We start from the raw sequence: 14,810 nt of genomic DNA, 5'->3' as shown, positions 1-14,810 counted from the left end.
AAATCATCTGGGAGGTTTCCCAGGCAGCACTAGTGGTAAAGAACCCACCTGCCAAAGCAGGAGACATAGGAGACACAGGTTCAATCCCTGGATCCAGAAGATCCTTTGGAGGAGGGCATGGCAACCCACTCCAGTATTTTTGCCTGGAGAATCAGACACGACTCATGTGACTTAGCATGCCCACACGGAAATCACCTAGGAGTTTTGAAATGATGGATTCCAGGGACTCACCCTGGCTATTCTGATTTGAGAAGTCCGTGGACAGGAGCTTGCATATTCGTGAATTGTTAATAGTATCTTTAAAGAGGTGATTCTGATGAAGAGGTTTGGGCACCTCCAGGCAACACTTGATTAGTGAAATCTGTGTTATTTCATGTGTTTGACAGCAACAACACTACATATATAATTCATACTTGGGTCATTTTCAGATGACCTCCACCATTCTCCTACCAAACCGTTCCAGTTAGCTAGGACTCATGGAATCTTATGGAATATGCTTTTTCTTGTTGGAGTGTTTTTGTCCTTCCCTTCCTGCTTTGCCATGACAGTGCACACCCGCCCTGCTCTTCTAAAACTTACTTAATGGAACATTTTATTCTCAGGTAGAAAATATGTGGACAGCTTATAATACTGCTTTCAGTAATATTAATCCTGCTTTTTTATTTCCTCTTAAATAGCTACACCGAAGCACAGGGAGGCTTAATTTACTTGGCCAGGATTTTTAAAGTTTTAATGGAACTGCTAACATGACCTTTGAGTCATGACTCCCTTCTTGCTTTAATTACTTCACCACTCCTTTTCATGACTGTTATGACTCTAGATTTTGCCTGTTTTGTAGTGTTTGGGTATTAAAATGGCATTATTGAATGTGCAGTGAAAAGGTCCAGCTTGGGCTGGAGATTTGCATAATTAGCTGCTAAGGTTTTCTTCTGTTGTTCATTAGAAATGGGCCTTTCTGTTTTACCCTCTTGTATGAGTGCTGGCAGCACTGGTTTAGAATAATAGAATGAAAATAAGATCTCAGGCAGTCCATGAAATCATACATAGAAAAGGAAGAAATGTGAGAAAGGAGGTGAAGAGGCCGGGGTCTGGGAAGGTCTAGGAAGGATGCGGAAAATATAAACTTTCTGCACCATTGACTCAAGATAACCATGTATTTGAGACCTTCCCTTTGGGGGATAGACAGTACTTCTCAGAGAAAACAGTTTCCCAGGAAGGAAAAAAAAAGGGCTCTGGGGTCAGATAAGTTTGGGAATCCCTCCTTACTCTAATTTTTCCTTTTGCCTCACCTGAAGCTTCACAATTCACATTTAGTTTAATGTACATGACAGTTCTCAGTCTTACAAAGCAAACAAAAAGCTTAACTTCCCATTTGCAAAATTCATATGACTATTGGTGCTTTTGTCCGTGTGACATTTTCAGAACTAGGGTTCCGTGGAACATACTTTGAGTAACAATGCTCTAAGTACATGAATGTTGGGGTAAATTCAAGACTTCTATTTCAGTAAAAAGGAATATAAAAGTTAAGCCACGTGGCCTTAGAAATACTCACACAAGTCATCATAGCACATATGAGGAATAATTTATTTAGATTATGAAGTTTATGCTTACTTTACTCTTCATGTCCTTGTGAGGGGAAGGATGAGCTGGTAAAAGATCCCATGGAAGAGCAAATATGCAGTGATAATTTCAAGATGATGTGATCAATAACATGACTGGGTGAGTAATTTGAAACAGGACTTATTTAAAAGGCCCATTAGAAGATACACACGCTTGTGGCACTCGTGGTAAAAGATTCTACCTGCCAATGCAGGAGACACAAGAGACATAGTTTCGATCCCCGGATCAGGAAGATCCTTTGGAGCAGAAAACGGCAACCCACTCCAGTACTCTTGCCTGGAAAATCCCATGGACAGAGGAACCTGGCAGGCTACAGTCCATGGGGCCACAGAGTTGGATAGGACTTAGCGACTTAATAACAACAAGAACAACAACACCCCTTAGAAGAGTGACTTTTAAATTCTCAGGCTGACAAAGATATTTTTTCTTTCAAATTCATCACAATTACTGCTTTAAATGGTATTATTAAACCAATCACTTTGATTTCTGAATTAGAAATAGTTGTATTCCCCTATTTTGAAGATAATTTAGTCAATTACACCATAAGAATAATGAAACAATTTATAGGCTACTTGAGAATATAATCTTCCTCTCAAATCCAAGCATTTAGGATCATCTATACTCAGAAAGGCATTTCCCTGGTGGCTCAGATGGTAAAGAATTTACCCATGATGTGGGAGACCCAGGTTTGATCTCTGGGTCACAAAGATTCCCTGGAGAAGGAAATGGCAACCCACTCCAGTATCCTTGCCTGGAAAATCCCATGGACAGAGGAGTTTGGCAGGCTACCATCCATGGGGTCTCAAAGAGTCAGACATGGTTGAGCAACTAACACTAACTATACTCAGAAAACTGTATGTGTACATTCCCTATTTGTGATTTATGTGTTTCCAAGGTTGATTTCTTTTCCCCCTCAGCACATTAGATGTCCCATGCTGTTAGTTAATTTGGTTCCAGTCATTTTCAGGGCATTTTCTGCAATTTTTAGTCATTTCTTGGAAACACATGGTAAGTATACCAACTGTTTGCTGTGAAATGAAGCCAGAAGGATATGCTGAGATTGTGGACTTGTTACTAATGTGGACAGGCCACAAACGCCATCTTACTCGGTGCTTTTACCACATCTCATCTTCCGTATTAGTGTAAGGAACATACCATCTTGTCCAATTTATGGCTATTTGGCATATTTATCTTAAGGTACCAGAAACGTACAGGCAAGGGGTTTTGTGAGCACTAATCCCACCCCTCCATATAGGATTATTTAACTGTGCACAGTCAGAAACCTCAGTTTTAAAACAAATGTTGGTAATTTTCAATAGAAATATCACTAACATATCACTTTGGAAATGGATTAATTTCTCTATTCTAGTTTCATTATTCAAGATGCATATGCTAGATTGTCATAAATTATCATCTTGGTTATTTCACTCCACCCAAAATACACTGGAGTTGCACCTCTAAGGCGTGCACAGCAAGGTTCCTACCTGAGCAGCGGTTCCTACCTCATGGCAGGTTTGTGATGATGGAAAAACAAATCCCCCCAGACAGTCCCTTTAGGAGGGGCAGTCATCAGTTTTGTTTTAAAGATCACAAAGTATTTTTTAAATGCTTTCTCAGCTAAAATACAACCTATTTACATATCTGAGATAACCTTTTGCCATTAGAAGGAATCTGATTTTAAGTAAGTCTTTAAAAATGGCAGACAGAAGCAAGAGCAGAGTTTACTTAGCAGTTAAAGGTAACAAGGCTTCCCAGGTGGCACAGTGGTAAAGAATCTGCCTGCCAATGCAGGAGACGCAAGAGATGCAGGTTCAGTTCCTGGGTCGGGAAGTTCCCCGGGAGGAGGAAATGGCAACCCACTCCGGTATTCTCACCTAGGAAATCCCATGGCCAGAGGAGCCTGATGGGCTGCAGTCCATAGGGTCATAAAGAGTGGGACATAACTGAGGTACTAAGCAAGCACCTCCTAAAGGTAACAGGCCTTTGTTGGAGTTTGGGACTGAGGGCACAGGGGATTACTGATGACCATGTGAGGGGGCAGGGTGGGGGGGAGGTCCGTGACATGGCGGGGATATATGTTTACACACGGCTGATTCATTTCATTGTACAGTAGAAAATAACACAATATTGTAGAGCAACTGTACTTCAATTAGAAAAAAAAGATGACGATGTAATATCCATGTTTGGAAAGTTGGGAGTAAAAACACTGAGGGAAGGGGAGGAAAAATGGCCACTAACCAGAAACTGCTGGATGCCTGAGTGCTGCTGTCAAGAAACCCACTACACCTCACTTCTTCCTATCGTGAAATAAGGCAGGCAGACGACAGAGGATGATTTCAAGTTAGGGGGCTAATATTTTGCTCTTTCTTCAATTTTCCTCTTTTCTAATTCAAAAAAAATTTACAGCATTCTGGAATTCTCTCCAGCTGCATGAGTTTAGCAGAGATGAATCTGCCAACAGAGCTAAGTCAAACAGAAAAGCCAGGACTTTAAATTGCTTGTATCCCAAAGCATCAAGTCTTTAGCCTTCTGGAACGCATTTACTCTTAAAAATGAATGCGAGTGAACTAACCCCCCAGTACAAATGAGCTTGAGCTACTGAAAAGCCCTCCACAGAGTTTCCGCCTCTCTAAAACTGTGCAAAGGAAAGGAAAGCAATATAAGACAAGTAGAACCTTCTTCTTCATTGATGGTCGCACCAGCTAGTTTGCATTTGTCAACACATTCTTCTTGGGCCTGGCCATTTGCAGACAGGTAGCATTCAATGCAGCTCCTGTGAACATTATTCAATAGAGTTAATCAGTTTTGTGATGGTGTAAAAATGGATATGCAGTTGGGATATTGTTTTCATACTGTTACTGTAATTCCAGCTATAGAAATGTCTCAGAGAGGACATTGTGTTTTGTTACTTTCAAAAAGATGGTTGGGTGATATCCAAGAGGAAACTGCTTTAGTCTGAATTCCTCTCAGTAATCAGTGCTCCCTACTCCAGTGTTCTTGCCTGGAGAATCCCAGGGACGGCGGAGGCTGGTGGGCTGCCATCTATGGGGTTGCACAGAGTCGGACATGACTGAAGCGACTTAGCAGCAGCAGCAGCAGCGAGCCAGCCTTGATAATAGCTACTATCCTCATTATCTTTAATGATCGCTTCTGATTGGTTAGATTAAAAAAAAAATCCCCCCCCAAAAAAATCCCAATTATTTTGGTATTTAATTTAGATATATTTTCATTAGACATTTTCCTGGGAAGGGTTTATGCTGCTAAAATAAGATTAGAGACTAGATAAAGTGTGAATTTCTTAACAGAAATGGTCTGTATTTTAAGAAGAATTCCCCAAATTCTCATATGTCATGAATGACTATTTCAAAGATTCACTTTTCTGTAACTCTTTTGAATGAGTTCAAACCTTGATAAGAGTATTTTCAAAAGCTGAGGATTACAGCGTGGATCCTCATTAATGCAGATTTTTAAATAAAGGATTGCTACTTATTTAAAAGTGTATTTCCAAGAACATAACCCAGGAATTAAGCTACTCTAGTGATGGCTATACAGCAAAAGTAAAACTTAGATTCTGAATTAACCTTGTGCTGAAAATCACTTTACAAACAGATAGTGTTTGGGGTAATCCAAAGCTGCAGAAGTTTTCTTACTGTGGGCATTCATCATACTGCCTCTCTCTTACTCTGGCCCAGGAAAGGTATGCTCTTCTAAGCACTGGAAACACTCCCCTTTCCCACTCACGCCTTATCACATCTCAGCTGAAACCGCCTTTCCTTAGGCAAGCTTTCCTAGCTCTTATCAGTTCCCTTGCAGTGGAAGCCTCTGAATTCCTCTGCTGGAGGGTCTTAGGAGCAGCACTCGCTGTGGAGTGGGGATAGGAATCTTATCTGGAAGTTGCCTTTGCACGGCAAGCACACTGCACTTATCAAGGTTATATACTTACTTGGGGTGGTTTTGTAGGGGGCTGCTGAAGATTGTGGAAGCTTTAAAACCTCTATCTCTTTGTGTACCCCATTGATGGCTGCCCAAGCTAGCCTGGTAGCTTTATCTCCTGCCAGAGAATTCTATTGTTCCCTCTTTATCCCCTATTATGACTGTCAGCCCTGATAGCATTATAATTACTTTTTAAATGTTCTGTCTTTGCCAGTAGATGCTTAGCACCTGTGACAGCAGGAACTATAGCTGTTTCACTCTCACTATATGTCTATGACTTGACATGGTTTTGGCCTGTAAGTAGGTATTTAACACCTATTTGATAAATAAGTGCATGAAAGTATAAATAGAAGAATGGATTCACCTCAAAACTAACAAATACCAAGTGGATCACTCTACTCAATTCCTCAAATTCAAACTACTTTGGCCATTAATTTCATACCTTATAAACCAGATCTAAGATTGAAACATGTCTGATGAAACAAACAAACAAACTTCTGGTTACCAAAGGGGAAAGGGGAGAGGGTGGGGATAAATGAGGAAGTTGAAATTAACATGCACATAGCACTATATATAAAATAAACAAGAATTTACTGTATAGCACATGGAACTATATTCAATATCTTATAATAACCTATAGTGGAAGAGACTCTGAAGCTGAACACCTAAAACTAACACAATATTGTAAATCAACTATAGTTAAATAAAATTTTTTTTCAAAAGAGATTAAATCAGGTTTACAGAGAAGATAAAATAGAAAAATAATGGAAGAAATACTTTCAAATAACATTTAATATTAAATCGTATTCAAGTAAGCCTAACTTTGGGCTTCACAGGTGGTGTGCTAGTGGTAAAGAACCCGCCTGCAAATGCAGGTTAGACGTAAGCGACACAGGTTCGATCCCTGGTTTGGGAAGATCCCCTGGAGGAGGGCATGGCAACCCACTCCAGTATCCTTGCCTGGAAAATCCCATGGACAGAGGAGTCTGGCAGGCTGAAGTCCTTAGGGCCTCACAAAGTCGGACATGATGGAAGCAACTTAGCATGCACATACACAAGCCTAACTTTGTGCCCAGGCTTCTCTTGGCATCTGTTCAGGCACAGTGATAGGGAAATTTTGACACTTGAATAGTGAGTAAGCACTGAGTGAATATTGGTAATATTGATTTTCTTTGTTCACATTGGATATGCACATGTCCCCATTGTGGGTACCAAAGTTAATGAAAATCTGAACTGCTGAAGGACGTTTGCTGTATAATACATTAAACCTGCAATGTCATAACACAGCCAGTTTGGAGATTTGCTTTTCTTGACCTCAATTTTTCATTAGGAAGTTAGCTGCCAAGCTAAGAAGAATTTTTTTTTTTACTGGAAAAAAAAAAAATGATTGCTTTTTGTTGTTGTTTGATAATAAAAAGAAAGTGTAATTCACAATAGCTCTGTAGAATGGCAACCAAAGAAAGTTGCCAAAGAGCATGATTGGTAAGAAAGAGGGGAGGAATTGAGAGCCAAGATCATCTTTCTGCTTCTTTGCCTTTTTGAGTCTGTAGATAGGAATGAATCAGTAAGATCAGGCTATAAACTCGATAAGAAGCTCCTCTGTTTCCCTGTAAAAAGTACTGAAAGTGAGTGTCAGTCCCCCCCCCCCCCCCCCCCTCCCCCCCACCAGGGCACTCCTGATGTGTGGCTGGTATTGTAAGGGAGAGGCTGTCTGATGTTATCAGTGTGGGACCTCAGCTTAGCTTCCTCGATAGGCTCTCATAGAAATGTGACTTTGTGATCCTGGATAATCAGCACTGGGAGATAATGGAGAGGCTGATGTTCCAGGCTGATGATCACAGGGGCCCTTTGGGTTTGTGTGTTTTAATGGATGCTTGGGGACCAAAGCCAGCAAGAATAGTCTGAAGTCTGAGTTTATAAAATGTTGTTATAACTTTGATCATCATGAAACCTAGGGACAAAGAGACATTTTTGTAGATGGTAGATACATTACCGTTTAGAGTTGCAGGGATCGCCGCAGGTGGGACAACGTTCACAGGTGGGTCCCGAGGCTCCAGGGTTCGTGCAGATGCACTTGCCGCACACACAGTCCCCTCGGCCGCTGCAGAGGATCCCGTCTTCGGAGACACAGGGGTCGGTGCTGGCGGTGCAGTTACAGTACTCGCCTGTCCAGCCGCTCCTGCACACGCACTCGCCACAGTCACACTCGCCGTGATCTGCAAAACAAAGTTCTGCGTTTCTTAGGGCTAAAACCACTTCTGGATTTTGTGGACCATCTCTTTTCTTTGCCTTTAAACACCATCAAAAAGACTGAAGGGAAAAAAGGGAAAAAAGTGAGTGCTGTGCGGGGGTGGGAAGGAGTGCAGATAGGAGTGTGTTTTGCTAATGGTATGTATTTATTGACTTGGTCTCTTAACTGAAGATCAACTAGGTTGCCTGATGTTATATCAAATAGAATTTATGGGCTGGCTTCCCAGGTGGCACAGTGGTAAAGAATCTGCCTGCCAATGCAAGAGACTCAAGAGATGAGGATTCAATCCCTGGGTTGGGAAGATCTTCTGGAGAAGAAAACTGCAACCCACTCTAGTATTCTTGCCTGGAGAATCCCATGGACTGAGGAGCCTGGCGGGCCATTGGGTCACGAAGAGTCCAACACAACTGAGCACATGTGCATGAAATGAGATAATCTAGAAGCCTATAGTTAGCTACTTGATGTGTGTGTGTGTGATTATGTGTATGTATATATACAGTTGGCCCTTCATCAATCCATGGGTTGGGGCACCGCCCCCTACTCTTACGTCTCCCCTTAGTCCAAAGTCTGAGAATAACTTTTAACTTCCCCCAAACTTAATTACTAACAGCTTCTTGTTGACTGGAAACCTTACTGATAACATAAACAGTTAATCAACACATATTTTGTTTGCTACACAGGGCTTCCCTGGTAGCTCAGCTGGTAGAGAATCCGCCTGCAATACAGGAGACTCTGGTTTGATTCTTGGGTTGGGAAGATACCCTGGAGAAGGGATAGGCTACCCACTCCAGTATTCTTGGGCTTCCCTAGTAGCTCAGATGGTAAAGAATCTTCATGCAATGCAGGAGACTTGGGTTCTATCCCTGGGTTGGGAAGATCCCCTGGAGGAGGGCATGGCAACCCACTCCAGTATTCTTGCCTGGAGAATCCCCATGGACCGAGGAGCTTGGCAGGCTACAGTCCATGGGGTCGCAAAGAGTTGGACACCCCTGAGCGACTAACTGTATTTATCGATACTGTAAATTTACTAGATGAATCATCTGGCAGTACCTACATCAAAATCATCTTATAATACTATAGATATTAGGCAAATTATTAACACTAGATATCAAAAATGAAAAGATACTGTGAAAAAGAAATTCATGTTTATTTACAGATATAGCTATTTATGCATTGATAATGAATAAACAATTATATGATTACTTTATGGCAGCCCAGTGTGATTAGTATCATTGCTTCAGAGTAGCCTAACCTATACACCAATGAATGAATTGTTAAAATATTAATGGCTATAGCATTATGGACATATTCATATTACAAACATATTTCCCTTTTCTTAAAAACCACTTACCTTTAATAGTAGGCTGATATGCAGTTTCTCCAATTAGGAGAGAAGCATACTAGACAGTAATATAATGCTTTGAAAGCAAAGTTATCAAACAGTAAGAAAACTAACACATTATTAATTTTACATTAAATATCACTTACTTTATGCCTGTGTAAGAATAGAGCAATATCTATATACACTTTATGCATTCACAACATATGTAAATTTTCTTTTTTGGTATCTCTGTCTGGCTATATCTGGAGACTTTCCTGATAGCTCAGAGGGTAAAGCGTCTGTCTGCAATGCAGGAGACCCGGGTTCGATCCCTGGGTCGGGAAGACCCCCTGGAAAAGGAAATGGCAACCCACTCCAGTACTATTGCCTGGAAAATCCCACGGACGGAGGAGCCTGGTAAGCTACAGTCCATGAGGTCACAAAGAGGCTACATAGTTCATCTGTGAATATTTTCAAATTGTTGCAAATCTCTAAAAATATGTCCAATATATTTATTGAAAAAATCTGCATATAAGTGGACTCGTGCACTTCAAACCTGTGTTGTTCAAGGATCAACTGTGTGCATGTGTTTATATATTATTTTTCTCCCAGCAATAGAGATAAGAAGCTATGAGTCCTGAGAAGTGTCTGTGAGCTTGGAGAGGAAAGGGGATGAAATTCAAGGCATGAGATGCCCAGGGAAGAGGGGGAGGGAGAGAGAGGATGAAATTCTTCAAATGACCAGACTGGGCTGCTAGCTGGATGGGGCATCTTTTTACTGCCCTCGAATGGAAGTTACTCTTGTGGTGCCTTATCCCCAACGCCTGGCATAGAAAGTTTTTAATTTTTAAGTGAATAGATTGTTCTGAAGGAGAGGGGGAAGAGAAGCTTAGGATAGGGAAGACAATAAGTTCATTTTTGGTTCTGTGGAGTTTGAAAGACCTGTGGGTGGTTGGATACATATATACAGCCCTGAAGTTTGGGGTTTGTAATCCACCAGGGATAAATGGCAGTTGAAGCTGATGGGGATGAGATTATCTGGGGCAAGCAGATTAGAGTGAGTAAGTCCCTGGAGAGTATCAACATTTATAATGTAACCAGACATCCTCATAGAAGAGCGAGAGAGGTAAGAAGGGCTCCTGAAGAGCTGGCCAGAGGAGTGTATGAACTACTGCTGCTGCTGTTAAGTCACGTCAGTCGTGTCCGACTTTGTGCGACGACCCCATAGATGGCAGCCCACCAGGTTCCTCCATCCCTGGGATTCTCCAGGCAAGAATACTGGAGTGGGTTGCCATTTCCTTCTCCAGTGCATGAAAGTGAAAAGTGAAAAGTGAAAGTGAAGTCGCTCAGTCGTGTCCGACTCTTCTCGACCCCATGGACTGTAGCCTACCAGGCTCCTCCATCCATGGGATTTCCCAGGCAAGAGTACTGGAGCATGAACTACTACAAAATGGTAAATAAAGTGTTTCAGGTAATGGGCCCGTGTGTTCTTGCATAGTATTTTTTGTTGCGTATCCTGCCCAAGATCCTAAACTGGCATTTGATGATCCAAACAAGCAACTCTTACTTGCAAATTCTGTAACATACTTTTCTTCAGAAAAAGAAGTGTGCCCCAGTTATTGCCTCTCAAGTTTTGCTCCTTGGCAACATTCCAAAGACACATGGGCGTGGTGGTGGCGCATGAGTACATAGCGTGTGAGTGCACGGACATAGACGCTGGTAGCACAGGTCTGGATCCTGGCTCTGGTACTTCTGGTCTGGGCAGAGTTGGGGAAGTTACTCAACCCCTCTGTGCCTCCGTTTCCTCATTGGTAAGGAGGCATTATTAATAGCATTACTGCATAGGACTGTTATGAAGATTTCCTAAGATAATACATAACAGTGTTTAGAACAGTGCCTGGCCCATAAATAAGCAGTGTGCGCTGTGCTGTGCTGTGCTAAGTCACTTCAGTGGTGTCCAACTCTCTGTGACCCACTGGACTGCAGCCTGGCAGGTTCCTCTGTCCACGGGATTCTCCAGGCAAGAACACTGGAGTGGGTTGCCATGCCCTCCTTCAGGGGATCCTCCCAACCCAGGGATTGAACCCACATCTCTCACGTTTGCTGCACTGGCAGTTGGGTTCTTTACCACTAGTGCCACCTGGGAAACACAAGCAGTACATAAACGTAAGTTATTATGGTTCCTAAATACTATCCAGTAGGAAGAATTTGACAGCAAAATTATCCAGCAGTATTAAAACTCCTGTAATTATACTGAAAACCAAACAGATGTGAAAAAAATCCCAAGTGAGGCAGGTTTCCATTTTTTGGAGATGCTGCCATATTCATTGCAAAAAGAAGGATTCTGATTTTTCTCTTGTAAACTTTGGTCCAGTAGGTGGTTACTTTTCTGTCTTCATGATATGGCCTTAAGAGACATGGAATAAGTAATCCCAGAACAAATGATAAACCACAAAGATTTTGAAGCCAGATTCTGACTGCTCCTGGTATGTGTCTGTGTGTATGTGTGTGTACACATATGTAGGGAGAGAGACAAAATGACATACACTTTTCTAATGAAAGATGAGTTGAAATTTATCTGGATCCATGACATTAATACTGCATTTCATAACCTATTTAATTCATAATTGAACTAATTAATTTAAAGCTAAGAATAGTTGGTTGATTTAGGCCAAAACCATTCATTTACTCTTTATATGTAAACTATCATCTAAACTTCAATGGCTTTTTGTTTATTTCTTATCAAAGGGGGAAACTTACTTTCATGATACGGAGAGATTTCTATATTACAGTTTATTCTGAAAAATACATATAGTGTATAAATATTGTCAAATGAAATGAGCATTTTGAAAGGCTTTGAGAATGCCCAAGTATATCACTCCATTACTTGGCAGACATTTTAGAAAACCCTTCTAAGAGCTCCTTGCAGAATTTAGAAACTCTCCATTCTTTGGGACTTCAGAACCATTAACTGAGTCCCAAAAGTTGTTAATTGATATCCACAAACAACTACTTATCTAAGGTACCTGTTCATACAACGATAGCTTTATAATGACTTCATGTAGAAACAAGATGATAATCAAAGATCAAGGAAAAATTATTAGGCTCTTTTGATACAGATAGATCTTTCTGGAATGCCATTGACTGATAACTAAGAGCACAATGGTAGGAAGTTTTTTCTATAATGCTGTTTGTCCAGTTTCTTAGAATCAAAATTTTAAAGACTAATGGAATTTGGGCAAGGGAAAAAAAAAATCAGTGGAGCCTTATATCTTACAGATGGATGGAAGAAGGTGCACGGGAAGAACATCACGATAATAGCCCTTTGGAAAAGCAACACGTTGCAGAGTCTACTTGAGAAGTGGGGGCTTCCCAGCTGGCTCTAGTGGTAAAGAACCCAGCTGCTAATGCAGAAGACTAGGAGATGTAGACCCAATCCCTGGGTTGGAAAGATCCCCTAGAGGAGGAAATGGCAATTCAGTCCAGCATTCTTATCTGGAGAATCCCATGGACAGAGGAGCCTGCTGGGCTACAGTCCATGGGATTGCAAAGAGTCAGACATGACTGAAGCAACTTAGCATGCACATGCACACATGAGAAGCGAGGCTGTAGTATAGTCAGGCTGCTTTGGAAACAACAGCATCAAGAGCACGTGTGTTCACAGGCCAGGGTCAGTTTTACCCCCACACTAAGCACAATGCCACGCACGCAGTACATATTCCATTACTCTTTCTTGAATTTAGAGCTAAGAATAGTTAGGTGATTAAGGCCAAAACTATTCATTTACTTTTGTACCTTTTTGTACTTGATTATACTTTTAAAAGAGAAAGTTACAGAGTGACATCATTTGAGATGTTACTAAACACAAAATTGCTTTTGAGAAGCAGTCATGGTTGAGGATGGGGGAGTACTCCAATAGATGAAGGAAAAGGGCATTGGTAAAGTTTTCTGAGTCCAATTGCAGAAATAATTGTATTTTCTATATAGAATTTATTTAGTGATCACTGTATCTGATACAAAAAGAGGCAGTATTGTCTGACTGTCTGAACTACAAATGGACAGATCAAATTGACTCTTTGAATTTATATCTGTCTGCACGCATGACATAAAATGAAATGAAAGACCATCAAACACTGGGACGAACTGTGTTGTTGAACACAATCCAGGATTTCTACAGCCTTAGATCTCTTTGACTTCAGATTTAAAGGGTAAAATATAGGTGGGGTCAGTATTGCTGTTATACTGTATTTGATTACATTTCAGATTTTTTTTTTAAAGGCAATTTCAAACCTCTTGAGCACATATTTTATTAAAGATTTCTATTAGAACTGCAATCTAAGGTTCTGCTGAATAGATTCTTTCTGAGATGTGGTGATGGTCTCTGGCTTCAGGCTGTGTTCTGTCTGTATCTTGTGAAAAGAGGACCAATGTGGGTTTGGAAACACACCCATTAGATAAGGAAAAACACCTTTGAATGAAAGGGGCGAGAAATGTGTCTCAGTCTGGACAGACCCTAAACTTTCCACTCTCCAAGGGGAAAGAAAGAAGGCAGCCTCAGAGGAATCTGTTGCAGTAGCAGAAGCCAAGAAATGAAACGGAGGTGCACTTCTAAGGGTATCAGATGGTTTTCAAAGAGCTTGGGATTCTCTGAGGCTTCTTTTCTCGGGCCTTTTCTTCTGAAAATCAGTCTCTTTTATATGTTCCTGACACTGTGGTTGAAAAACATAACTTGCTTGGTTTTCTCTAAAGGTAAAGGCTTTCTGTTTTGAAAAGCTATCTGCTCATACACTGTGGGGAAAAAAAAAAAGATCTGAGGGCTTAAATTCAGCAGTCAGTTACTGTTTAAATTGTAACACAAATCTGTATCATTTAAAAGTATATAAACACATTTGTAATTCTTGTCTGACTAGACTGTACTTAACTATATATGTGTATCTCTCAATGATTTTATCATAGTCATTTAATAGGTAATATATTCTTAAACTGCAGTGATTTCACATCTAGAAAGGATACTAGAATGTAAATTTTTCTGCTATTTAGTTTTTCTCAATCTCAAAAAATTCAAGCAATTTTTCATTTTTACCCTTTCCATAGCCTTCTTCACATATGTCCTTATTCATCTTATTATGCATGCCTGCGTGCCAAGCTGCTTCAGTCGTGTCCAACTCTTTGCAACCCTATGGACTGTAGCCCACCAGGCTTCTCTGTTCATGGGATTCTCCAGGCAAGAATACTGGAGTGGATTGCCATGCGTTCCTCCAGGGGCTCTTCCCAACCCAGGGATTGAACCTGTGTCTCTTATGTCTCCTGCATTGGCAGGCAGGCTCTTTACCACTAGCACCACCTGGGAAGTCCCAATGAGCTTATTATACCCAGTGTCTAACCTAGTATATCACATAACACGTGTGTGGTGTGAACAAAGGTCCTGAAAGACCATTTAGTACTTCTGTGTCCCTTGTCCTTTGCTGTGTGTCCCTTAAGCAGCTTGGCTTCTTATCTTCCCAAAGTAATAGGCATTTAAGAGTTGGGTCACGTACAAGGAGCCTGAACTAGAAGGGCCTGGAAGATAATGGAATTTGATTACATGCAGTTTTGTGGCATCTGAGTACTAACCAAAAAGAACCAATCTTTTAGCCCCAGGGAAATAATAATAGAGATGTAAGTTCAGTTCGCAGAGATCTCACC

The 14,810-nt window shown here is 41.0% G+C and overlaps 1 protein-coding gene across 6 annotated transcripts in view; it reads right to left on the bottom strand.

The window, feature by feature from the left end:
• The window catches only part of ITGB6 (integrin subunit beta 6), a 149,483-nt gene that overhangs the window by 16,810 nt on the left and 117,863 nt on the right, over positions 1–14,810 (bottom strand). For 4 of the 6 annotated variants that reach the window (XM_025276093.3, XM_025276089.3, XM_025276103.3 and 1 more), the window contains 2 exons: positions 7,547–7,784; positions 4,296–4,393 (listed from right to left, as the gene is read on the bottom strand). In XM_025276093.3, coding sequence (XP_025131878.2) covers positions 4,296–4,393; positions 7,547–7,784 — 336 coding nt within the window. The remainder of the gene's footprint in view (positions 1–4,295; positions 4,394–7,546; positions 7,785–14,810) is intronic. The other 2 variants (XM_006073134.4, XM_025276125.3) reach the window with 1 other exon arrangement.

This window comes from Bubalus bubalis, chromosome 2 (genome assembly GCF_019923935.1).
Source record: "Bubalus bubalis isolate 160015118507 breed Murrah chromosome 2, NDDB_SH_1, whole genome shotgun sequence".
NCBI classification, from domain to species: Eukaryota; Metazoa; Chordata; class Mammalia; order Artiodactyla; family Bovidae; genus Bubalus; species Bubalus bubalis.
Note: the sequence above shows the minus strand (reverse complement) of the source record. Positions and strands in the feature narration are given on the sequence as shown.